This window comes from Columba livia, chromosome 3 (genome assembly GCF_036013475.1).
Source record: "Columba livia isolate bColLiv1 breed racing homer chromosome 3, bColLiv1.pat.W.v2, whole genome shotgun sequence".
NCBI lineage: Eukaryota > Metazoa > Chordata > Aves > Columbiformes > Columbidae > Columba > Columba livia.
The window spans coordinates 58,747,072-58,773,533 of record NC_088604.1 but is presented as its reverse complement, the minus strand read 5'-3'; the positions used below and the strand labels follow the sequence as shown (position 1 = coordinate 58,773,533).

Sequence of the window (26,462 nt, the reverse complement as noted above, 5' to 3'; positions counted from 1 at the left end):
TTCCCTTCTCTTTCTCTTTCCATCTGTCTTTCTCTTCTCTTCTCTTCTCTTCTCTTCTCTTCTCTTCTCTTCTCTTCTCTTCTCTTCTCTTCTCTTCTCTTCTCTTCTCTTCTCTTCTCTTCTCTTCTCTTCTCTTCTCTTCTCTTCTCTTCTCTTCTCTTCTCTTCTCTTCTCTTCTCTTCTCTTCTCTTCTCTTCTCTTCTCTTCTCTTCTCTTCTCTTCTCTTCTCTTCTCTTCTCTTCTCTTCTCTTCTCTTCTCTTCTCTTCTCTTCTCTTCTCTTCTCTTCTCTTCTCTTCTCTTCTCTTCTCTTCTCTTCTCTTCTCTTCTCTTCTCTTCTCTTCTCTTCTCTTCTCTTCTCTTCTCTTCTCTTCTCTTCTCTTCTCTTCTCTTCTCTTCTCTTCTCTTTCTCTTTCTCTTTCTCTTTCTCTTTCTCTTTCTCTTTCTCTTTCTCTTTCTCTTTCTCTTTCTCTTTCTCTTTCTCTTTCTCTTTCTCTTTCTCTTTCTCTTTCTCTTTCTCTTTCTCTTTCTCTTTCTCTTTCTCTTTCTCTTTCTCTTTCTCTTTCTCTTTTTCTCTCCTCTCTCTCTCTCTTAGGAAAACAAGGTTGAAAATTATTTCTGTCCATAAACATTTTTGGGAAATACTAATTCCATCAAGTTTCTACTTTTATACAGGAACTTAATTAATTTCTTTTAACAGAGAATAATTTTATATTAAAAATAATTAAAAGGGTAAGTTTGTCAAAATAAAGGACAAAGTTCTTATTTGATTAAAATCATCTCTCTTACGATGACCACAGTGGAGTTACTCCATGTTACATCACGTGAGTATAGACTCCATTATCTTCATCTGTGTAAAAGCCAAATATTATGAAAGAAGAGATGTTTACATCTACACAAGAGTAGTTTACACCTACACAAGGTTCAGCAGGATCCAAGGCGATTTCAAAACCCACATGCATAAACATGCTTTCCTATAAAACATTTTCTAACTTTCAGTTTGGAACTGAACGATTAAGAGTGCTGACGGAAAGATGGTTCTCGCATTTCTTCCCAGAAGGAATATAACAAAGACCTCTGAAAAGAACAGCATTTTATCATTCTAGACTGCTCAAAATAGCACTGTGGGATAGATTTGGCCCTTGTTCTTATCTTTCTTTGAACCCATTAATGCTTTTAAGTGCACAATTCTATTCCATTATTTGGACTATTGTCAGTTATATTTCTCCAATGCATTCAGCAAGACTGAAATTTTAAATTAACTCAGAGAACTTAACATATGATCTTCAGTGCATCTGAGAAATACATTCTGTTATTTTGAAACATTGTGGGTTTCTGTACTTTATCAAAATGAAGAATTGCAAGGTCCAAATTTCTACCTTCAGATACTTCGTCTTTAATCCCATTTGAAATTTGCAACAGCTGCTTTCACAGATCTCTATGAAAAGCAGAATTTGCTAGTAATATATGTCAGGATTCCCAGCTTTCTGCCTTCTAGAGAGAACACTTCAAAATGGTAGTGTCAGGATCATGCTTTCCTTGTTAAGTTTGATGGAAGTTGTAGATGCAGGCTGGTCTGCTAAAAAGTTTCCTGGAGCTATTTATTATTTATATTTCCTGAATTTATTATTTAAATGTTTTGCCTGGCTGCACGTATGGTTAGTGTTCTTTAAAAAAATTGTGATTGGTGTAAGCTAAAACATGATTTTAGCTCGGAAGTACATTGACTACTTTTTCAGAATAGTTTCTTATTATTTGCTTTTATGATGATACATAAATAATATTATAATTTTAGAAATCACTTTATGAAATCAGCAATTTATTTGTGTTTTATAAAGGTAGATATTAGAGTAGAATCCTCAGAGATTTTCCACCTTCAGAAAAGAAAACAAATTTCATCTTGCCACTTCAAAAATGTTTTGAGAGAGAAAAATAATTATAGAAAGAGAGAAGAATTATGTAAGAACAGTCCCTTAGCATTTACTTTCAGGGGCACAACTTACACATTCGTGTGTGACTTTTGTAGATGACACATAAGGTTGTTGTGGAATAGTATCTCTGCAGTCTTGCAAACTGAACATTCCCAAAAGCCTACTGATACACAAGGGATAAGGCTTATGGCTACTTAGGAGGATATTAGCTGTGCAAACGAAGATTGAATTTCACAAAGGAGAGGATAGACGAATTATTTGTCCTGATCAAACAGTCTGTAGATGTTGGTTCTGGATTCCTTCTGTAGCAGCATTTTCACACAAACTTACACATATCATTTTTAAAGACAGAAAAAAAAAAGTTTTAAAACAGTACAAATTCATCTCTGGTATAATTCCGTCTACTCAAGTAATGTACCTGTGAGCTGAATTTGGCCATTTCTCTCCTCCTGTATGATTTTGTCAAGCACTGAAGTGCAGTTCAGCTCTTGATGGATGATGTGTGCCATCACCACCACAAAAGTGTGTGCTTAGCTGTGTGCATGTGTAAATCTGCCGGTGATCTGGAGTCTCTGTTAGGTGCAACAGCCACAATATTTTTTTTCATACTGTTCAGCTGTTCTTTGTCATTCCTTTCTTCTTGAAAACTGCTCTGAGCCTTTTATAATAACGTATGTTCTAAAATGTCACAAAGAATCACAGAATGGTCGGGATTGAAAAGGACCTTTGGAGATCATCTAGTCCAACCCACTTGCTAAAGCAGGTTCACCCAGAGCAGATCACACAGGAATGTGTCCAGGTGGGTTTTGAATGTCTCCAGAGAAGGAGACTCCACAACCTCTCTGGGCAGCCTGTTCCAGCGCTCTGTCACCCTCAAAGTAAAGATGTTCCTCCACAAAATATCAGTTTTATAAGGAAAGCACAATATTTTAATGAAGAAAACTGTCTGAGAAAAAAAATCAGACTTATCATTAAAGGTAGAGGCCAAAAGTTTTAATCATCTCTGGTTAACAAATGCCAGATTCGGAATACAGATTCTAAATTTAAATAGGATTTTTAAACTTCCATTGACCATGCATTATTTCAAAGAGTAACTATAAGCTCTCAGGCAGAAAAAAATATATTTTGTGAATACAGTCTAGGGTGCAACAGCTGGATAAGTAATAATACTTGCTCCTAGGGTGCATCTACAATAGTGTTTTAGTTTGGATGAGAAGCACAGTTCTAAAGTGAAACTTCAAGGTTTTCTTGCTTATGTTGGTGTGGCTACTGCCATGGAGCAGCTGTGGGACTCGAGAACTGAATCCCTTTTGGTGAAACTCAACAGGAGGGTGCAGGCCAGGGGCACAGCCGAAGTCCCTGGTTGGAAGTGGGCTGTTGGTCCATGAGACAAGACCGGCGCTTGAACTAATAAAACATTTGTGATGAATAGTGAGGATGTCCAGAACACACCCTTTTCCTCTTTTGTGCTTTCCCAAAACTGAATGACCCTCTGGGCAATGCAAAGCTTTATTTTTCAGATGTCCCACTATGCTGCCTTTGTCTTGCAGGTAGCTCAGGCACGGTCTTCCTCCTGATTCTTTGCATAAGTAAGCTTTTAATTTGAAGTGAATCAAAGGGCTTGTTTGGGTAGCAACTGCAAGAGCTGGGTTCTTCTGTTAGCACAAGATAAAGAAATAACTAGCATAAGAAATCTCAAAATCAGTCAAAGCTAAATTATGTAAGAACTTAGGTCTTTTATTTCTCTTTACATAATATTCATGCTGCTTTCCAAGAACCTCAGGTAATGAGAAATGGTATATTTTCATTGACTGTTCTTGCTCAAGCTGCACTACATGATATGTAAATTCCGCAAGAGATAAGATTGTAATCTTGTGTTCATTTCATAGGCAGAATAAGGACATGAATAAGTAATCCCTTCTTATGCTGCATTTACCAGTGGAGAACAGAGCTTCACTGCTATAACAGGGCACATAGTGAGTGTTAGGACTTGTCTGTTTAATCTTCCTTTGTTTCATACCTCTTGCAGCTTCTTCCCTAGGGAAGAGATTTTGTCTTCCTACGTGTCCGTACAATGCCTTCTGTTACAAGATCTCTGATGCCTCTGGGAAGCCCTGGAGATGTAACTCATAAGAATATTATGCCTGCTAAGAAATAAAATGATACCTCAATATCTGGGCACAATAGTGATAAGGGTTATCCAGATTACAACTAATACCAGGCACCAAGCTGGTTTTGTGACTCTGATGGAATTCATCACTCCTCAGCTTCAAGCAGCCTACCTGGTTGAGCAGTTGCTGCTTGAAAATTTGTTAAACTTCTATGGGTTTTCCTCCCATTTGTTTTTTGTTAGCAGAACCAATTATCAGGGTAATAGATCCATTTTGAAAATAGCAATATGCAGAACAGATGAAAGGGATTGCTTGGAGGTAATAGAAGGCAACTGTCTTTCTTCAAGTCAGCTGTTTGCAGGATTGCCGCAGCGATCCTGGAGCGGTGGACCCCGGCTGCACATCGCCGCTTGTCTGCAAAAAACTCCTGCAGCTACATGTGCACTGGCTTGTTTTGCTGCTTTGAGCTGCAGGCTGTGGTATGTGCCTCAGGCTTACTACCCTACAGGGAATTTTACTTTTCTCACATATGGAAGTTAGCCGGGAGCTTTCTCAGAAGTAGCTTTCTTAGAAAAAAAAGCATTCCACTTATTAGCCCAGACTTTCCGGAGATGGGTTTAAGGTTATTTCTTGCTAGGATTTTTGCAGTGCTCTGTAAATATCGTTATTTTGACTGGTTCTGAATGTGCGTCTTGCTCACATCCCTAAAGAAACTTCTCTGGTTTCAGTAACTGCACCTGGGGAAGGACCTTTGCTCTGGCAAGACCTCTCAGAGGGAGGGAGGGACCCTCTGGTAGAACAGACACACACGCATGTCCATACACTGACCTCTGCATGAAAAGGTTTCTGTCTCCCTGCTGAAGTGGTGCTGGGGGCAGCCCCTCAGCTGTGGGGAGCCCTTGCAGGCAAAGCCACAGCCAGAGCCGGGCTGGGAGTGAGGGCTCATAGAACCCGAGGTGCTTACTTAGAGAATTACCCACTGAAAAGGGGAATCTGTGCAGCACTCTCCCTCTTGTAAATAGCCTGTTTTAACAGTTTTTTATCGATCTTTCAGTTTAACAAACAAACAAAACCAAACAAAACAACAACAACAACAACAAAATCCAAACAAAAAACCCCACACTCATAAAAAAACAACAAAAAAACCCAAACAAACAAAAAACCCAAAACAAACACCAAAACTTATTCAGTGGAAGCACACTGGTACTTCTGAGACCCTTTAATTCTTGTACCATTGATATTTCTGATTTTCATGATTTTCAGTGTGCATGGATATGTGTGTGCTCACTTGTCATTCTCTAATTTGACAGTTTGTAAGACCATTTGTTTCTGACTGTTTTTTTCTACAAATTTGCTGAATTTATTTTTCGCTTAGTGTGAGTTGGCATCATGCAGATGTTTAACAGTGGCACAACAGTGAAAATTTGTTTCCCGATTGTGAGAAATACTTCCCTGTATTTCAGTAAATACAGCTTTGTTGTATTTTCAAAGCTTGTTTTTACTGCTCTTTCTACTCGTGGTTCTACAGGTACAACATTTTTATTATGGTCTTCAGCTTAGCTTTCAATACTCCATGTCATCTGTTCCTTTAATTTCATTGTATTTCTTATTAATACAACTGCATCTGCTAAAGATTCATTATTCTGGCTTCACATTAACCACAGGTCTCCCATGTGCTCCACTGTTTTTTTCTGCCACAATTAGAAAACCTTAAAATACAGTATTTCTTCTACTGTCTCTAGATTTTCTGTGAATTTCCTATGCCTGTGGTCTCCCACTAGATCTGACAAATTGCTTAATGCTGTGTGTAAACTTCTGAAAATTTACAGTATTTACTGGTGAATGAATGATATGTATATTCTATATGCAAGATGAGCCAGAATCTATTTGCATGAAGATTTTCAGCTTCAGTGTATAACATGTCCCTGCTAGTTTCAACACCATAATTCTTCCCTCTTTATTTTCTTAATTTCTTTCTTCCTCGGGGAAGGTAGTTTCTCTGGGCTTCAGTAGTAATAAACCCATAGACAAAACGATGTCAGATGCTGAATTTCACTATTAAGAGCAGGAAAATCAGTTTATGTAAAATAACACATACAATTGAGTAGTAAGGTCATTTAGCTGTATCTATGTATCTTTTCTCTAAGAATTACTCATTTTGCTATAGTTCCAAACTTTCTGGGGTTTTTTTTGAAGCGAGCATAGTCAGAGAAATACTGACAGCAGACTGCAATGTGTCTGTGCTCAAGAGCGTAAAATACTTTGGGTTCTGTAAGAAAACTTTTGTAATGGGATGCCCAGTTTTAGAGAGCATTTGGCATTGGAAAAGAGGGTAGTAGGTTGCATTTTGTAAGCTCTTAAACTTCTGGATGCCTGTAGGCAGCACGCCTTCCATGTTCATTACTTGAACTTGTTTAGGAGAATGAAGTGAGAAGGTTCAGTGCGGTGAAATGGGGAAGAAGCCCCATGCTGGGGATTAGACTATGGGTTCAAAATTCAGTATCTCTTAAGTACACCTCATGCATACTAAATTAAACTCAGGCAACATGTTAAAGACGGTAAATTTCCAACCATGAAGATAGTCTTTCTCTCATCTAACTTGACCTATCCATTGGTCGGAGGTACGGTTCAGGCTCTCTCTCTCTCTTTTGACTCAAGAAAGAACCCAGATAACCAGCCTGTACTAGATATGTAGCTCTCAGATGGATGAATCAGGGGACACGTGTCCTGCCAAAATGGTCAGGTGACAGAAGAGATTGTGATAGGAGCAAAAATTGCAAAATAAAAATTTTTATTTAAAATTTACCTTTGGGAAAAAAAAATTATTTTTGTCAATCATAACCCTTTGTAATTTTTTGGCAGTGAACTTAAGATGTGACTTGTGAAAACAGGCCAAGCATGTCACCAGAAAAACTTAATTATTTAACATTAACTGAGAAGCATTACATTGGACATATTTTTATATAAGCACCAAAGTTTTCCATTCTTGATCTCCTTAGAAAAGGGAGCCTCTTTTCAGCAGAAAGGCCTGTATTAGAGCACACCAGCAGCTGCCAGTTAATCTTCATGTTCAGTTTGAGAGCAATCCCTGATAAGGAAGTAAAAACTCCAGAAAAACTTGTTGCTAAGGGTAACTCTGTTTTTTGACAGTGGAATGCTTTAGTAATACCAAAGACCCCAGTGTGAAAATACAAAGGGACTCCAGTTTAAGAGACTGATTGATTGAAAGCCAGAAGGGCAGCCTGTAGCCTTCAGTACCTAAATGAGGGCACTGATTTTTAACTTGAGTGATACCAGACAGTAACTGCTTGTTGTTCTCTGGCTTGAACTTTTATGTTTTGCTAAATGTGATAACTAGCAAATTGCATCATGCAGCCTGACACAAACAAATGTTCTGTATTTTCCTGTAAGTTCCCCTGCAAAGCAATTTCAGCCTCGCTAAGTTAGATTGGCAACCAAACACTCATCTTGCGCTGCAGAGTTTGCAAGCTATCTGCCCTTTGATCTGCAGGGCTGTCTCTTCAGTGCAAGCCTAAATTGGCCCATTAGGCTTTGCAGTGTTAAAGAATAATCTAAGTGAACTGGGTGGGAATTAAAAGTTTCCCAAGCATCTGCCTCAGAAAATAACAGAAATACTGTCTTCTCCCATATTATGCTAAATTATTTAATATATAAAATAATTTAATATGTTATTTCATTCTGTGATCAAAGATAAAACTACAAATAACCGCAGATTTTACTGTCACACCAAACTTTGTATTTCTCAGTGGAACATATTTTGAGGTAGTATTCTTTCGTTTCCCAGGTATATCTTTACAATAAGAATGCTTAAACTATGTGCAGCTATTGCTGCATTAGTTATTCCATACTTGGTATGCAAAAATAATCCACTTCATTTCTGTCATCAGCGAACTTGAATATCTGGTTAATTTAACCCAATTTCTTTGATATTTATTTATTTATTCATTTATTTATTTAAAATTCAAACAACATCCATCCATTACGGCAATGTATTGACTATGCCAACATGTGGTTGGAAAATATGCATTTTAAGTGATTTTCTGGTTAAATGAAAGTCAGAATTTGTATAGTTACACAGAAGTGTTAGATGAAAGGAGCTTTAACTTAAAAGATGACCAACAGCGAGCATGGAGTAGGGCACAATTTTTGTGAAGTTCTCTGAGTTTCACCTTCTGAGGTCTTTGTAGGGTGATCTTCAGCAGAGGATTGCTATTTATTGACCCCATTTTATGTTGTGTCATGTCTTCATTTCTTCTTCCTCATCCTTGGCTTTGTGTATGACTTCAGAGTAAACGTGACTACGTAATGCACTAAAAAAATAAGAAAATTGTGTCTAGGAATTGTCTGCAGTTAACTGATCCACACTTCTTATCATAGCAAGCAATAAAATATTTTAGAGCTGAATTGGGCCTTAGATGAGAAATTACAAACAGTCTTTTGTGCAAATACCCAAACAGCAGGTTCATAGCTATTAAAATCCGACCTGATGGGACTCGCACAGTGTGAAGTGAGTGTCTAGATGGATCACAGAGCAGATCTACCTCAATCCCACTGACTTCTTAGCATTGCTTCGTAAGATCAACTTTCTAATTCAGACAAGTCACATACTAACATCTTAAACAAATTTTGTATAGGGCCACATTTAATTACCCCAACGTCATTTATATTGACAAGAAATTTCATTTCCAGTCTAACTGTTTAAAGTGTTTCCCTTCAGTTCCCTCTTCTCACTCCACAACCCCCAGGATAAGTTTTCAGAGGTTAACGTTACAATATCCTCTCCATTTCTGTTTCCGTTTGCAATGTACAGTAATTACAGCTATGTCCAGAGCATAGACTCATTGACTCCCAGGGGTGAAATAGAAATAAAGAACATTAATAGCAGTGGAAAAACAGGCAATTGTCAGACAATACCATTCCACCATGTCCACACATAGCACACATGACATCCAAATCCACACTGACGACAGCTGAACCAAAATTTGATTGAGAATAATTTCTCTTTGCACCAAGACTGAAGTTTTACCTAGTATCAAAATAATTTAAATATTGAATCTGACTAAAATACATTAAAAAAAACCCCAAACAAACAACAAGAAAAAAAAACAACTACAAAACCCCAAAATGCTCTAACCCGAGAAAATATAAATATTTAAGCAAATTATTATAAACTGCAAAATAATGCCCTTCATTCTCCTTTCTCCATCCCCTCATTTCAGTGACCTTTCCATTACTATCTCTTAAGTTGCTTGGACTGGAACTGTGTATTTCTGTTCCATGAAGTGCCAATTAAAATTTTTGTTTCTAGAGAATTAATATAGTATAATTTTAATACAATATTCTCAAGTAACTTCAAAAGAACCATGTCATCTGAAAATTGTCCTTTCTGTGTGACTTCATGGGTGCCATTGAGGGATGTTGGAGTCCTACACAAGGGTACCAGGATCTGGCTCAGAATGAGAAAATGTGGATATCATGTTATTAATGTAGGCATTACCTCACCGCACTTATTTTGTAAGCCATTTAATGTTTGTATGTAGACCCTGTAAATATAAATTTTTAGAGGGTTATGAGCAATAGTTCCCAAGATTTTTTTCTGCTGACTCACTAGGCTGTGTCATGTCAAAATCATGAGCCTTTTGCTTATTTTATCTCATACTTTCTCTTCAGCAAACTTTAGGTGCCAGAGCATCCAGATTGCTGAGTCCTGTAGAAGCTCAGTATCCAAATGCTCGAAGTCTTTTCTCATCTGTGTTCCCTTTTGGTAGCCCTTCACAGAAGTCAGTATTTCCTTGTCAGAAAAAAACATTTCCTAACAGTACACTCCAGTATGTGTAAAACAAGAAGTGCACACACTGTAAATTTTCACACACTCTGTCTTCGAGCAAAGCTGCACATTCACTCTCAAGCAGGAGGAGAAAAAGTGAGTACAGTGTTTTTAAGCTACACGATCGAAGGGAACATTTTACATTTGTACAGTAGAATGAAAACCTCTTCCATTGCCATCTCAAAGAAATAGATAGACATCACTGTGGATAAATGGTGATTTAATGAACACTGACTTTATTGTTTATACTAGTCAAATTATACTATTACATTATATAATACATATTCAAATTATATATTATTATGGTCCTTTTGAATAAATATAAACTCTTTATAGACTACCCACTTTGGCTTTAGATCTGGAACATATTTGCTACATATTACTTTATTATGATATGGTTTTCACAAGAAAGTAATGATGTTGCTGATTAATTACCGATTAATTCTGCTTGATGTGTGTCAGCTGTGCTGATTGACAATGACTGTACCAAAGCCTGTAACCACTCTGGTGGTGTTTCTACTGTTTCGGAGTGGAACGAGTGTATAGCCAGGAACTGTAACCAAACGCAACTTGTGTTTTCTTGACCTGAGCTTTTTATCAGGTTGCTTCTCAGGGTTGTATATTTTAACTGTTACTAAATGCATTATCTTAGATCTTCAGACATACCTCAGACAGAAACAATGTTTTATGAATGTTTCTTTGAGGTATGCTTCTTTTGGATTTAGTCTGAATTACTGCATGCCTTTAAAGTCTGAAACTCTTCAGGTGGTGGAGTGCCAGGCAATTAATTAGGAAGAAGAACATAGGAATGGGCTTGATGGCAGAGAGAACAAGAAGCCCTAAACTAGTCTTTACTTCTCATTCTAAATAATTCAGTTTTATTGGTTAAAGTACTTAAGTCGTTCTGCATACTGGCCTGTAGAAATTCTGGATGTACAGTGTAATCATTAACATTTCTTTAATTATAATACTAGGATTTGTGTGAATTTAGATACATAGCCTTCTCTCCAAGCTAACAGTGCAGCAACAGTAATTTTTACCTGAAAGTGCATATTATTTCCCAATAAAAATTCTGCATCTTTAAATGGAAGTATGGTAATTACTTCTTAATGTGGTATACTAATAAAATGTAAATAAGAGCCTTCATTGAAATATGCAGTCACTGAGTAAATAGATCCTTTCTTCTTTACACCAAGAACAGGAAATATCTGTGCTTTGAATAAAGTTTTCTATTCATGTGGTAAGGACTTTTTATCCACAGTGATGTTAGAATTTTTGTTACATATTTTAAAGTACACTCAAAACTGGTTAAACCTAAATGCCAACAATATAGTTTAAATAAATAAATAAACAAGTCAGCACTGTTATTTTAACTTGGAATTATGTCCTGTATTTGAATATTGCTTGGGAAAAAAACACTTCCATGCATATTAAGGACAAATCATGCAAATTTAAATGCCTTAAATTGTATGGAACCTCTATTTTTCATTGAGAAAATTTCCATCGTCCAAGGAAACCTTACCTAATCACATTATGAGGTTGGGGGTGGGGATTGTTGCTGTTGCCTGGGCCTTTTTCCCATCTCCATCTCCTTTGCATTAAAAAACAAGTAGCAAGATTTGTCACTAACTACACAGGTTTTATTTTCCTCCAGGTTGAAGATGTGAGAAATATGTATGAAAATAATTTGGATGAACATTTTTATGTTTGAAGGACACTTCAGGTTAAGCAGTTATACCCCCTGTTATATGTAGATGACTATCAGTGAACCAGAAACAGTCGTTTTGCTCTACCTCCTGCAATTCACTCATCAAAATATACACTTTTAAAAGTAAGAAGTAAAGTATACATTCAGAAGCACTTGGGACAGAGAATGATTTAAAGGTGTTTGTTAGTAGTGAAGTCTGAATTTAGGATTGTACCTTGAGAAAACCAGAAATGGACACTTAGCTGTGTACATGCAACCGATGTGGCTGATCTCAGAAAAGATTATGGCAGCCTGTCCATGCTAGACTGCAGCCAGTTGAGCACTGGAGGTATCTCTTTCAACCCTAACTATTTTGTGGCATTAATCTAATGCTTTCTGACAGATGGGGTGGGGGTGCTGGGAGGGTGGTCCTTGCCTGACCCTGGGATGCCTGAACTCAGGGCTTGGAAGTCTGCAGCAGATTAGTGTCCCAGACATGACCCGGACCTAGGCAGGCTTTACTCATGGCATAGGATAGCTGTCAGGTTGTTAGGGTTAAAATCCTGGTCTGCCCTGGAGCCATGGACTTAAACATCTACCCCAGCTCAGAGGCATACGTCTGACTCGGGTTTTTGCTCAGCACACCTCTGGGTTATGTGCACAAAGCAATGCTGGGCATCAAATGCCTATTGTTTTTCTTTCTGAATATTTAGATGAAAATAAATTGATATTACTATTCAGGATTTTTCTGCAATACTTGGAGTTTTTTTTTTCTGAAAAAGACTCAACTGTATTAAGCTGAGTATACTAAGTATTTGCTTTTCTGGAAAAATCTAAAACCTTAAAAGAGATGTTTTCGGTAAACGTTTGTTCATTTCACAACTACACTTTTGAAAAGAAAAAATCAGAAAAAATCTTGATGATTTCCAATAAGAAGACATCATGTCTACCTTTGAAGAACTAAGGAAAATATATCAATATTTGCACATGTTGCACATTTGTTAAAGAAATGCAAAGACCACAGTAATAGTTCTTCCCAATGATGAGTACAGAAAGTAAAGACCATGTAACTTGGTCTTCTGCTACAAAGATTCTCTCAGGTAAACTCAGTCAGTATCAATTTCACAACTATCACTTTTTGTTCTGAGTTAAAAAGGGACATGGAAAGCTCATATAAATAAAATAACCAACCACAGGCTAGAAACCATCTTAGATGCAGCAGTGCCAGGACAAAATCTTGTGTCAAATTTTTTCTGTCACTTTTGAGGTTATAAAATAAAGTTTTTTCCCCCGTGACACCACTAGCTACAAACACAAGGTGTTGTGTAAGGCTGTGGCCATATTCAAAGTCATTTATATGGCAATGTACCATCCCTTAGTGTCTTTAAAATGTAAGAATAAGTTGAAGCTAGTTTTTAAGCTAGAAAAAATGAAATCATATTTTTCACTGACATTTCCATGTAGATGCATCACTGCAACAAGATCAAAAACCTGTTGCCATTTTTGTATATAAATTAAATTCATCATTTTTTTCTGAAGTTCAGCGAGCCATATTTTCAAACTGGTATACTATGGGGAGACTATAGATAGAGTTTACTAACTTTCATAATTCACACAAGCAAGCATGAATCAAAACCCACAGCTGTTAACATCAAAGAAAGCAAAGCGAATAAGAGGAGAAAAACAGGAATAAGGGAGAAAGACTTCCAGTTTTCTGCAGATATTTTTCCCTTTAAGGGAATCTAACTTCTTGGACCATTTGAGCTTGTTTGCATTTTCATCTCATGTAGTACATTGTCCAGCAGCATCTTGACCTTGCTTCTGTTAAATTAACAGGTGGAAAGCACATCTTATCTGTATCAACTAACTTGATAATACATTGAAAATTTGTTTGTTCTATTATTTGAAAGTCAGTATTTTGAGAAGTGCTGAGAGATACAGTATGATGAAAGGAGGTCTGTAAAACCTCTCAACCTGTCTGACAAGTACAGGTCATGCTAATCAAACACCATAATCGTAACCCATCCTTTTGGCTGCAGAAAGCAGAGTCTTCGCTTTGCATTCGAATGCAGTGTAGATGTGGTGGTGGAGTATAGTACATGTGTTATTTTTTATCTCTGTTAATGAGAGTCAGGTAGGTTTGTACATGTCGGCATACTCTGTTAGAAAGATCTTTCACCCAAGCTTTCAAGAAAGGTAGAGATGATGCAAAAAGTAAATCATCATGAATAATAAAACACCAGCTTTTTTCTTCAGGTTTCATGAAAAGCAGGGGAGATTGTGTCCTGTTGCATGCACTTATTTTTTCCAGTCCCAAACGCTTTTGGCATTTTGATGTAGGGTGGATACAGGGCTTTTGTTCTCCAAGCCTCTGGCAGTTAGGAAATGTCAAGCAGAAAATGCACTTTGCCTACAGGGGAAAAAGTCACCGAGGTGCCTCAGTGGTGCAGTATCTCTGCAGGCTTATTCACAACATGGCAAAGAGATGAACCCTGACAGCTGGGTCTTCCTTGCATTTCAGCAACAATGAAAATGCCACAGATGAGCCTCAAAGAATGAGGTCAAATGGGGAAAATAATATTCTAGGTAGATATATGAATATTCCCTTTCAGATTCCTTTCAGCCTCTTTCTTCACTCCCTTGGCTAACAAGAGGTTAGTAGGAATTAGCAAGGAAAGGGAAAGGAACTACATTTTGAAGTCACAGGTTTCCTCATAATTATTGGAAGTGAAATGCAGATTCTCACTTTCACTACAGCTCATCTAAATTACTCAGTTATTGGTGTAATTTGAAAGTGTCATTTGAGAGTCCTCTTATGCTACAAGAACAGAGTAATCAAACCTAGGTATAAATAAGGATCCAAATAAAAATTAATTTTTCACTTAAATTTGCAATTTGTTGACTATTATGTACTATGCGTACTTTTTCACATTTTTTCTGTATTTTGTTACTTTGCCCAAATTATTATCTGTATTGTCTTTGCATAAATATTCTGAAAGTTGCATTATTTCCTAAGACAAATTAACAAGACAGTCATGGAGACTTTACAGGATTGGTCCACTATTACTGTAACTGGAGACCTGCAAAAGTAGATCTTAGTTTAGCTTAGCTTTCAGTTACGTGATTTTGTGATTGAAGACTATCAAAGAATGAAAAACTTTATGCTTTAAACATTCAAATAACTGGAAACTTTCCATGTGTGCATTAAATAGCCCTTGTTTTAAAAATGAATGCCTATAGTTAAGGATCAAGGCTGATAAAGAGGTGTCAAAATAACAATAACCTTGTAAGAGACAAGCCCTTTCAAATTGTGTTATCATTCGTTGTGGCTGCAAGTACTCTGGAAATCAGGCCACCCTGATCTAGATATTTATTTGCAGATACCTGTTTTGGCAACTAATTTTAAACCTGAGACAACTTATGTGTACATTTAAATGCATTAGTGATTTGCTGAATTTGGCCCCATATTTGAGGAGCTTTGTCATTGCTCATCATTGCTTGCAATGCTGCCCAGAAAACAAGAATTTTATTTATTTGGAAAAGAGGCGTTTTGGAATTTCTGTTCAGCTTGGAGCAAACTAAGCTGTACAGATGCTCTTTGTGGAAACTGAGAGAGGAAGAGAGAGGCAGCCTAAACAACCGACTTATTCCATAAGTTAAAACAACAAATGGCTGAGTAACTAGGGCAGCACTCACCTGGGATGTAGAATGGCATGTTTACGTCCCTGCTCCAGTTAATCACTGCAGTAGAGAATCAAATCATATTTCCTAATTTTATTTTCTGACAAGGTTATTCTCATAAGTAGAGACAGTTAGCTACTCATTGGAATAGGGAAAGGGAACCCAGTATGTCTAGGCAGTCTGCTCCTCTTCCTTCTCTGTTTTCAATCAGAAATGATGCTGTGATCCTTAGGGACCTGGCCTTTAAAATTTTTCCGTATATTTCTAGGAAATGAACAATTTGTGATTAATGAGATTTTTATAGGAGTTTGTTAACAGGTTTCTGACCACTCCTAATGGTAGCTTTTTTTTCCTCTTTTTGTTTAAGAGGGGAGAGAGAAAGGTGGCACCTCTTTAACCAGGTTGTAATAAAAATATGTAAAAAGTGTAACTTCACTGCTGCTTTTCATTATTTATTTGTGCATCTGGAGTGTATAATTTGCCCTACAAGATGCAACAGAAAGATGCTTAAGGGTTTGTTCTATTTTTTTTCCTTTTCTTCAGTAAAGATAGCTGAACAAACCTACTTTTTGAAGTGTTGTTATTGTTTAGGTAACTGGCACTAAGAAAGCGACAACAGGATGTGAGTTTCTAATTTTGGTGATGTCCCATTGTTTTGAGTGGAAGCCGGTTTTGAAGTAATGATTGTAAGCACAGCAGGCGCTGGGATCTTGTAGCAGCAGGCAGAATTATTGCGTATTGGGACAAAACCACTGCTTTTTCTTGGTAGATACAGGAATAAAATTCCCTGACTAACCTGTATGTTGTGTGAAGCTTCTGAATTCTTGAGATATATACTACTATTTAATGTATAAGCTGCCATGATACGAGTGTAGTTTAGTTCTTCAGTATTTGGATAAATATGCAGGTATATGAAAGAGCAGAGGGAAGAAGCAACATCAAACTGAAATGGGTTTCTGAATCTTTGTCAGCCAGTGTATTTGAGAATAAATTCTTATCTAACAGGCAAACTGATTCTTATCTCATTCAAAAGTACCTTTTACTTCTGTAGTACAGTTATTCATGATGATGGTAATGCTAAATGAAATAGGGATTGCTGAGAACAGTACAGAAGATCTTTGTGAAGTATTTTCAGTCTTGGCACCTTTCCATTGACTTCTAAGCAGAGTGAAGTGGGTGGTTTCGGGTTGTGAACTTCTTGGACAGACATGCAGGTACTCAGCAGCAGCTGGACTCCCTGAGAGCCCAACTTCAATGGTATTTTGCAAATTCATATTAACAAGGGTGGTCTTGATGTGCACAGACTCTAGTTGTTTCTTCCTGCCCTTCCTCTTTTGCAATCCGTTCAGTGGATTGAACAAAGTGCAGAAAGATACATTTCTGGTAACAGTATTGTGCTGGCAATATTTTAATAAGGTAATAAACTATCCTTGCTTACCCTATTCTGGTCCTCTGGTAGCCGGTGTTCATGTACTTGCAAAACAAATGGATGCAAAGTTAGGATGTACATACATTTTCTGCCTGTTTAAAATACCTTTTCTTTCCTAATATTAGAAGGCAATACTGCATGGCACCACCCTACATTTTAAGAGTTGCATTGCCAAAGCTTTACTTTTCTTGTGAAAACATTAATGTCTGTCTTATTCAACTTGAAGGTAGATATGATAGAATGAGATGCAATCTTGGAAAGGAAAAAGAAGGGAAATACTCCTTTCATTTTAATACTGTTTCCTAAATGCTGATATTTTGTGGAATATGGTCTTTCTGAAATGCAAAATAATTTTTTTCAGAAGTATTCATGTTTGCCCCAGGGATGTCATCTCTGACAGAGATGATTTAACATCACCCATCCAAATAGAGAGTGAACATTGTCATATAGGAATGAAATCATTTCAGCCTACTCTGAAGTTCGGTGGTCACATTATACTAGGGGCACCCAGGCACCCCGGAGAGCCCTCTGGCTCATCACTGCCATAAACAGTCTGGAGCACCCGACCTCTCAAGAATGACTTCATGTTAATAAAGTCTTTACAACTGAATGGATTGTAAAATAATTCTAATTTCTTGTAGATGTCAAAAAAATTTGAAAGGCCGTCTTCAGCTGCTGAGGAATGTGGGGTATACCTCCAGGCTCACACTATAGGTACAGAATCTATGGGCAGCTCTAGTTTGAAATAGTACAAAAGAGGCAGAAACAGGGATGAAAAGTACTGAGTAGTTCAGATACCAAGCTGGTTTAGCTGAACAGACTTTTAGCTGGTTTATAATCTCGTCATGGTGGTGTGTGGCTAAACAAGATTGTACAGGGAGACAAGTGACAGTGCAAGACTGGAGTGGGAGAAGAGAGAGCAAGAGGTTTCATCGAGACACAGAATTTTCTTCCTGTCCTGTGTAGATTCACTTGAGCAATGAAGTTTTTAATGCTTGGGGTTGCAGAGTGCTGAAGTAACATCTCAACCTAACTACAAACTAATGTCAAATGTCCTCTTTTATTTTAAATGCACCATATAATTTTTAGTCCTGTCCGCATACCTGCATTGAAATAGTCACACTTGGAGTGTGTTTACTTTCTTTTTCTTTTTCATTTTAACATTGACAGGTTGAGCCATTGATCCAGAAAGGCCATGAGAATCTGGTACACCATATCCTGCTCTACCAGTGCAGCAGCAATTTGAATGACAGTGTGCTGGACTACGGGCACGAGTGCTACCACCCCAACATGCCAGACTCTTTTCTTACGTGTGAGACGGTCATTTTCGCTTGGGCCATTGGAGGAGAGGTAGGATGAATGGCTGTCTAGCGTGGTTCGTCAATGGGGCTTTAGGAAGGTGTACATCGTAATGAAGTTTCTTCCTAGTATATTCGTGATTATTTATCTGTCTGTTTTTAAGGGTATACAGTCACAATTCCTAAATGCCTCACCAGTAAGTCCTCAACTTCCTGTTTGCCTCTGAAGTATGAAACACAATGAACACCTTGAGTGACAAGCTCGAAGTAATGAAAATAGTATAGAAGAGTTGATGCCTCAGGGAAAGAAAGATGACTTGTGAGCATGGAAGTCTGTCACCATATCAGCTTGTCCTGTCTAATATGGAAATACAGCAATGACCAGTATCTGTTACCTGTGGAGAATGACAGAAAAAAACCCAAGTCTCTGTAGGTGACTGCATAATAGACATGGAGGCAAGATTTTCCAAATGAAGTTAGACATAGACTTAATTCATTTTCTGCCTCACCAGAGTATGGTTACAGTGTTGCCCCATTCAGGCATATGGTTCTGAAGTTTCCTACCCAGCCCAAAGAGACATAATTTCAATGCAGGAGTGATCCTGTGACACCACAGAGCCAGCACATGGATCACTTTGCTCACAGCAATACAGCATATCTGCAGAAAACATGGTTTCTGATGCTGTGTTGGCCCCAGGCTGTGTTTTCAGCTTATTTCACATGTTAATTTAGGCTCCAGTTGATGCTTTCAGCTGACATAAGGCAGCATTACTGCCAAAAGAATCCCACCCCTTCTTTACCCCCTCGATTCACTGAGTGCCTACATAAACCACGGTGCAAGCACAGAGAGGGACTGGGATGATGATAATTTCCAGAGCCTTAGTTTGCCAGGCTGCAGCTCAAAACCTTCTTCAAGTGTTGCAGTGTGAGGATGCCAGAGCTGCTACATGGACCCATCAAAATAAGTTTAATCCCCTGTGAGCATTATCCCTGATGTATGCTTTGTGCATTTTTGCCCTCAGCTATGCTCTGACCTAGTATTTATACTTTCAACTGTCTTAATCTAAGTGAAATAAAAAACTCATATAAATAGGTTATCATGTGTCAAGCAGCATGGAGGCTTTTGCAAAGATGATCCTGTTGTTAAAGATCTGTAGAGAGGAATCTGGCAGATCTGAGTTACATTCAGGTTTACTGGAGTTCTCACTTCACTTACTTCAGTTTACCTTTTTGTAGAATGGGGTGATACTTATTACTATGTATTATGATTAATTCATTAATGTCCATCAAGCATCAGAAAGTCTGGATCTCAAATTGCACATTTCAGAATTTTTAATCTCAAATTGCATGTTAAAATATTAGCTATATGCTATAAAATGACGCAAATTAACTCCTGGTAAATGAGTTCACTCAGTAGATACTGGAATTTTTGTTTGAATCAGGAGTGAGCTTTTGAAGTAAATCTTCAGGTTATCCCCACTTACCAAGCTCTGTTTATCATCACAAGTGGTTTGAGAACTTGCACAGCCCCCTTTGGGATGAAGTGAAACTGAATGTGAAGGGGTGAACTCAGCACCTCTCAGCCATAAATGGGGTTCAAGTGCATGGGTCTGACCATGGCTTGAGTAAAGGAACATCGTTTGGGGACAGTGGGTCCAGCACATGCTGTTGCCCTGTGTAGAGCTATTTATTTCACACTACATGGCTTGCTCACGTAAATGTAGCCAGGAAGATAATTTTTATAGTTCAAGTAATTTTGGTTAGGGTGCAGTGATTTGTGCAGGAAAATCAATCAATTAGATTAGCAATTAGCATTCAACCTCAGTGTTCCCTGGAAATTACTGCTTTTAGAAAAAGGGAAGGTATAAAATGTAGATTCACTTTTTCATAAGGGCTTTATTGTCAGGCTAACTGCTTGTTGATGCAATGTTTATACATTTAAGATGGAATTTTCCTCTTCTGCTCAAGCAATAAATACAGTATAAGTAATCATAAGATCACAGGACAGCGCAGGTTGGAAGAGACCTCCGGAAGTCTCTAGTTAGCCTCCTGCTGAAGGCAGGGTCTGTGGTGAGGCCAGGCCAGTTTGCCCAGGGCTTTATCCTCTAGCAAGCATAGGATCTGCTATTTTATGTTGACATAGTTATTTAGTGCATTCAGAATATAACAAATACATTATGCCACAATGCCATGTTCATAAAGTTTTAAAAGAAGTTATCTTTGTAGATTTTACTATTAATATGATTGTATAATTGAAAAAAAACAAAAGTGTATTTATAAAAAGAAATTAACTCAACCATGGCAAAGAAACCTTAATTCTGTATGCATGTGCTGTTTTGCAGGGCTTCACATACCCTCCTCACGTCGGGTTATCCATTGGCACAGCAGCTGACCCTCAGTTCGTTCTTATGGAGGTTCATTATGACAATCCATCATACACAGAAGGTTTGTTTCCTCACACTCTTTAAACCATGCAAGATTGGAAATGTACTAGAGACAAGTGTTTCTCATTGCATTGCACGGCAAACAGAGCAAATACAAAGCTGAGGCTTATTTTTCACTGCTCAATAGTTCCTGATTCCCAATGTTTTTCTCACTGCACTCAAAAGCTTAACTTGAAGTCAGTGCAAGATTCACACAGTATCACAGTATGTTTGGGATTGGAAGGGACCTCAAAAGATCATCTAGTCCAATCCCCCTGCTGGAGCAAGAACGCCTAAGTGAGGTCGCACAGGAACATGTCCAGGTGGGTTTTGAATGTCTCCAGAGAAGGAGACTCCACAACCCCCCTGGGCAGCCTGTTCCAGTGCTTTGTCACCCTCTCTGAGAAGAAGTTTTTTCTCAAAATTAAGTGGAACCTCTTGTGTTCCAGCTTAATCCCATCACCCCTTGTCCTATCATTGTTTGCCACCGAGAAGAGCCTGGCTCCATCCTCATGGCGCTCACCCTTTATATATTTATAAACATTAATAAGGTCCCCCCTTAGTCTCCTCCAAACTAAAGAGACCCAGCTCCCTCAGCCTTTCTTCATAAGGGAGGTGCTCCACTCCCTTAATCATCTTCATTGCCCTACGCTGGACCCTCTCCAGCAGTTCCCTGTCCTTCTTGAACTGAGGGGCCCAGAACTGGACACAATATTCTAGATGGGGTCTCACCAGGGCGGAGTAGAGGGGAAGGAGGACCTCTCTCGATCTACTAACCACCCCCCTTCTAATACACCCCAGGATGCCATTGGCCTTCCTGGCCACAAGGGCACAGTGCTGGCTCATGGTCATCCTCTTGTCCACCAGGACACCCAGGTCCCTTTCCCCTACACTGCTCTCTAACATGTAATTTCCCAACCTATACTGGAACCTGGGGTTGTATTGATTCAGATATACAAAGAATTGTGCAACAGGTGAATACATCTCCTTTTACCACTACATTCTTCACATTATCCTTTCCTGTTGCTGGGAAATCCAGTCAGACTGAGAGCAAGCAGCACAGCACTCAGATTATGAGCCAACAACACAGGGAAAGGACCTTTTATTAATTTTTATTATTTTTTTTTTAGTATTTTTTGAGATAACTACCTGAACTGTGGGCAGTTACTAAAGGAGAAATATAGACTCAGATTGCTAGGCCTTCCACCGGGTAAAAGCAGTTTATCTTAAAAGACTAGCTTTTATTTTATAAAGGTGTCTTTTAATCTTCTTTCTAAAATTCATTTATGTTTACAAGAAGGAAAAGGAAGAAACCAGGGAGCCCCAGAAAATCTAAGGAACTTTGAAGTTGATTTTTGGAAAGATATTCTGTTTTTCTGAAAGAAAAGTTTAGTGAGCTACTATATTATTCTGGTGATTGCTATAAGTGAATGAAGTAAAATCCAGTGCAGCACAGTGTACTGACCTTTTTTTACACTCCCATGTATTTAAATAAAATCTTGTGAGTTATGGTGTTCTGTCTTACTGTTATTCCCCCTCTTTGTGTTGTTGTAGATGAACTGTCCCAAAATTGTTCTGTTTAATGACAGATTCTTGCCCTTCAGCATGCACATGTGCATGGGATACAGTAAACTTCACTTGCATCCTTGGTGTTATGTGCTTTTGCATCAAATGTTACCTGAAAGCCCAAGAAGTCGCATGCAGAAAAAACATTTCTGAATTGGTTGTGTCCCTAAACTAACTATTTTAATAGACTGTGCTGCATAATACTGTTGTTTTAGTTCAAGTGGCAGATACAAAAGCTGGGAGTCAATAGTATTTTGTTTTCTTATTAAGTAATGGGGAAAATTTTGCCTTTTTTGGGACAGTCCCAAGTGAATGCAGGGTCTTACAAAAGACTTGGGAAAATTCAGACAGCACAGGCGAAGTGAGGTGTCTCTAATCCAGGTCATGTTTCTCTCCTCCCTGACAAAATACATGGCGTACAATGTAGCATAGTTGATCGTCACTCTTAATTGGTTATGCATAGTTCATAGCTCTTGATCCTTAATAATTATATACTACTCTGGCTTAGGTATTTTAGTGACTGGGTAATTTAGTCCCTGCTCTGCCCCTTTGTCATTTGCCTATCTCAAAATAGCCTGCTGATTTCATGTTGATGTAAAATTTGGTTTCAAGCATTGCTACGTCTGTTATGTTTTTAGAAGACCAATATTGGTCACTAGGGAGCCTCTTACCTTCTCTGAGATACTTAGTAGGTTTTTTGCATTTTTCATTTTCAAAGCTGAAATTTGAAAAGTGACAACAAAGAAGAAATGAGGTAACAATGTAGAGCTTGTGCAACACATATTAATCTTTGTTTTTAGCTTGAATCTTTCCTAACAAAATGGCTAATGCAAGAGAAATAATTATAAGGAGTTAGATGATAGAAGCAACATAAATTATGAGTAGATACACAAACAAATGTATATGACTAAATATTTGAATGGATTAAATAGATTAATATAATTTTGGCTCTTGAAAATCTCAGTGTTTTTATATCAGGATTTGGTTCCTGAAACTACATTTAAAATGAAAGAAGTCCTTGAGTGAGTGCAGCATTAAAATTGTGTGTAGTTCTCTTGTCTACTTTACTCAAAGTGCTGGCATTATCTTTGACTTTGGGATTTAGGAAGCAAATTTTCACATTTAGTTGATGCTGTCTTAATTGGAGAGATTGCAAAAGGGGTGATTTGGTCACCTAAGGTATCCTGTAATGTGACAGGCAATCCAAAACTAAGAAAAAATGTAATTAGTGCTAGGGCTCAACTTGAAGAAATAGATAAATTCACAAGTAGAAGACAATACACAGCTTGAAAATTTTAAAGAAAAAAAAAACAAAAACCTCACAACAACTTTAAACTCCCCTTTAAATATTTTATTTGAAAATCATACATGGCACCTTTTGAGGACTTATTATGTCCTTGTATTATTTGCTCTGCCTTCTTTTCTCTCAGGTCCCTGCTGGGTAACTTAGCGGAAGGGACACAGGTGCTACAAGCAGCACGTATTTTTCATTCATATCTCAACACTGCATATATCAAAACATCACATTTAACAACCCTCCTGTGGGCTGCCTCTGTTTATTGCTTCCTGAATATGGTTTGACTGATTTCCGGTTTATTGAGGTTGATTTCCTCAATAAGAAACTTAGGACAAGCCTTGAAAAATGTGAAACAATTGGATGTTGTTTTTTTTTTTTCTTTTAAAGTACTGACTCACAGTCATGACTGACTGTGTTCTTTTGTTGCAGGTTTGATAGATAACTCTGGTCTGAGGCTAATTTATACTCCGGTTTTAAGGAAATATGATGCTGGGGTTATTGAAGCCGGTCTTTGGGTCAGCCTTTTCCACAATATCCCACCAGGCATGCCTGAATTTGTGTCAGAGGGTCACTGCACACTGGAATGTCTGGAAGAGGTATGTCTCCTGCCTGAATCCATTGGTTTTCAATCTTCAAAATAGTTTTGGACAACCTCTTTAACTTCTTGAGGAGATTGATATTTACTGGTTAAAGATGTGAGAAAAGGCATCTGCTACATGCTGCCCTCCAGAATGCTTGCAGTCTTTTTGAGTCTTTTTGATCTGGGTATTTGGGGTGCGCAGGATTCAGGCTGTTTTACTGATATGAGTAATACTGGCTGACAGAATGCTTGTAATGATTTAATTATGTGTTCAATTTATAAGCATACATTGTTTTCCATGGAAAAACTATTGGTAGTATGGAATAGCTAGCCCAGAAAAAATGTTGAGAGAGACTAATTAAGATCTGTGCACATGCAAAAGTCTCCTAATAGTGAAGTGAAAGGCTGAAAAGTATTCTTAGACCAATCGCAGAAACTAAAGTCCTGAACAGGTTTTGTTGTACGGCTCAAAGTACAAAACTAGGTATTCCTTAAACCCTTGGTTTCATTACAATAATTTAAATATCTCTACAGGTAATGCTTGCATTGTCTAAAATCTGTGATTAAGATATTATGGGAGATTCTCATGTGCTTTGTCACTTTTAAAGAAAGGTTGAATCAATGTCTGTTTTTTATGATGTGGTTTGGAGTAAACGGTAAATTAGATATGGAATTTAAGTTTGGTGGTGGTGGTGTTCAATGCTGCATACTGTCATATTTCAGCCTAAAAACACTTGAGTATTCTATTATAATGAGGTTTTGACCTTAAGGCTGTACTTGAAAGGTATTGCGATAGCAGTTTATTTCTAGTTTGGGCTCCGAACAAGAATCAAAGTTTAGCATACCACAAGTTCAGAAGTTCAGATCTGTAGATCTCAGCTGGAATGAGAGTGATGTCAGATTTGTGTCAATTTGGAAAATTTCATTCTAAAATGCTTTTGACCTGGAAAAAAGCTTCAGACGTAGACCTACAGTATTTCACTACCAGTTGACTTGAAGATGGGAAATAGAGCATATTGTAATTACAACCTCTTAATTTAAAGTGCTTCATTTGGCACTATATTAATCGTAATGTCATTCATAACTCACAGAATTCTTTTTCACAATGAACATCCACATTCAGCAGTGTTGGCCAATAGCAGTAAAATAACTTGGAGGTTTTAGTATAATAACCTTCAAAGTCTTAATCTATTGAGAATTACTGGCTGTCCAGCTGTTCTTTTAAAAACTGTGTGCATTAAAAGTCAAACCACATTTTTACTTTGAAAAAAAACCACAGCACAGAAAAAGCCCTAGCTTTTTTTGGTATATAAAACCTTAATTACACATATAGATTTGTTTTTGCTCCAGACCACATTTTTGCTGTAAACTGAGGGGATGCAAAATGCATTTGTTGATGTATTTTCACTCTGTTTGCACATTGCATTACATTACATTGCATTACATTAAGTTATATTACTTGTGAGCACACTGATGGTGTTGCTTTCCCCTGGCCAGGCTCTAGGTGCTGAGAGACCTGCTGGGATTCATGTGTTTGCGGTCCTTCTTCATGCTCATCTTGCTGGCAGAGCTATCAGGATGCGTCACTTCCACAATGGCGAGGAGCAGAAACTTCTTGCTTATGACGATGAGTTTGACTTCAACTTCCAGGAGTTTCAGTATCTGAAAGAAGAAAGAACCATCTTGCCAGTATGACACTCTTAATTCTTTCCCTTAAAGCATTTAAGACATTGTGTGCCTAACATTTACTCACATTTAGGATTAATTTTACTACAGAATTTCTTAAATCTTTTGTTCATTTTTCTACTTAACTCAGAGTAGCTAATGCATTAAAGTCGCAGTGTCTCAGGAGTGTCCACCCGGTTCACTACAGAACTAGCCTGGCCAATTAATTCAAGCTATCCTTTAGGCATGTTTGATGCCTGCAATTGCTTGATTTGAACTTTACTGTTATAAATGTTTGAACAAAGCAGATCATAAAATCACACATGTGACTGGTTGTGCCATCTTTGTTCATCCAGCCAGCTGAAGAATAGAAACAGAATGGTGTGGCTTTATGAATCTGTTGGAACCAAGTAGCACATCATGAGTATTTGCACAGAGCAAGTATCCAGCCTTGCAAACACATCTATAAATCAGCCAAGCCTTCTGATTGTTTCTGATTTTTATTCGTTGTTGGGAGGAAAACTCCATGCTCATGTTTCACATGAGGTTTCACCAAGTAAACAAAATCCTTCAGAAGAAGAAATGCAATTTTATGTCTATCTGCTATGCTTGTGAGAATAATGTGATATATCATCTTTTATAAAAATCCCAACTGCAATTATATTATAAAACTATAGCTATCCATAGGTATTGCATGAACAGAGTCTGTATTTTTTTTGGATGAGTGACTCATTTAAAAATTATTCACTCAAGCTTTGTTAGTTCCAGCCAACATCTATTTTTGAAGCTTTGGCCTGAGGACAGAAAGTTTAATGCCACAGCTGGAGATGTGCTTGTCCTGATGCATATGAACAAGCCAGTTACTTAATGGAACTGATCAGATGCAAAGTATCAAACAACTGGATTTTGTTTATGATTACAGCCAGTAAGGAAAAGGGAGCTGAAAAG

The 26,462-nt window shown here is 37.7% G+C and overlaps 1 protein-coding gene across 1 annotated transcript in view; it reads left to right on the top strand.

Annotated features, from left to right (window-relative positions):
- The window catches only part of MOXD1 (monooxygenase DBH like 1), a 52,208-nt gene that overhangs the window by 13,977 nt on the left and 11,769 nt on the right, over window positions 1-26,462 (top strand). Inside the window, 4 exon segments of the mRNA XM_065056996.1 lie at window positions 17,856-18,035; window positions 20,326-20,428; window positions 23,699-23,865; window positions 25,347-25,538. Of these exon segments, the coding sequence (XP_064913068.1) occupies window positions 17,856-18,035; window positions 20,326-20,428; window positions 23,699-23,865; window positions 25,347-25,538 (642 nt within the window).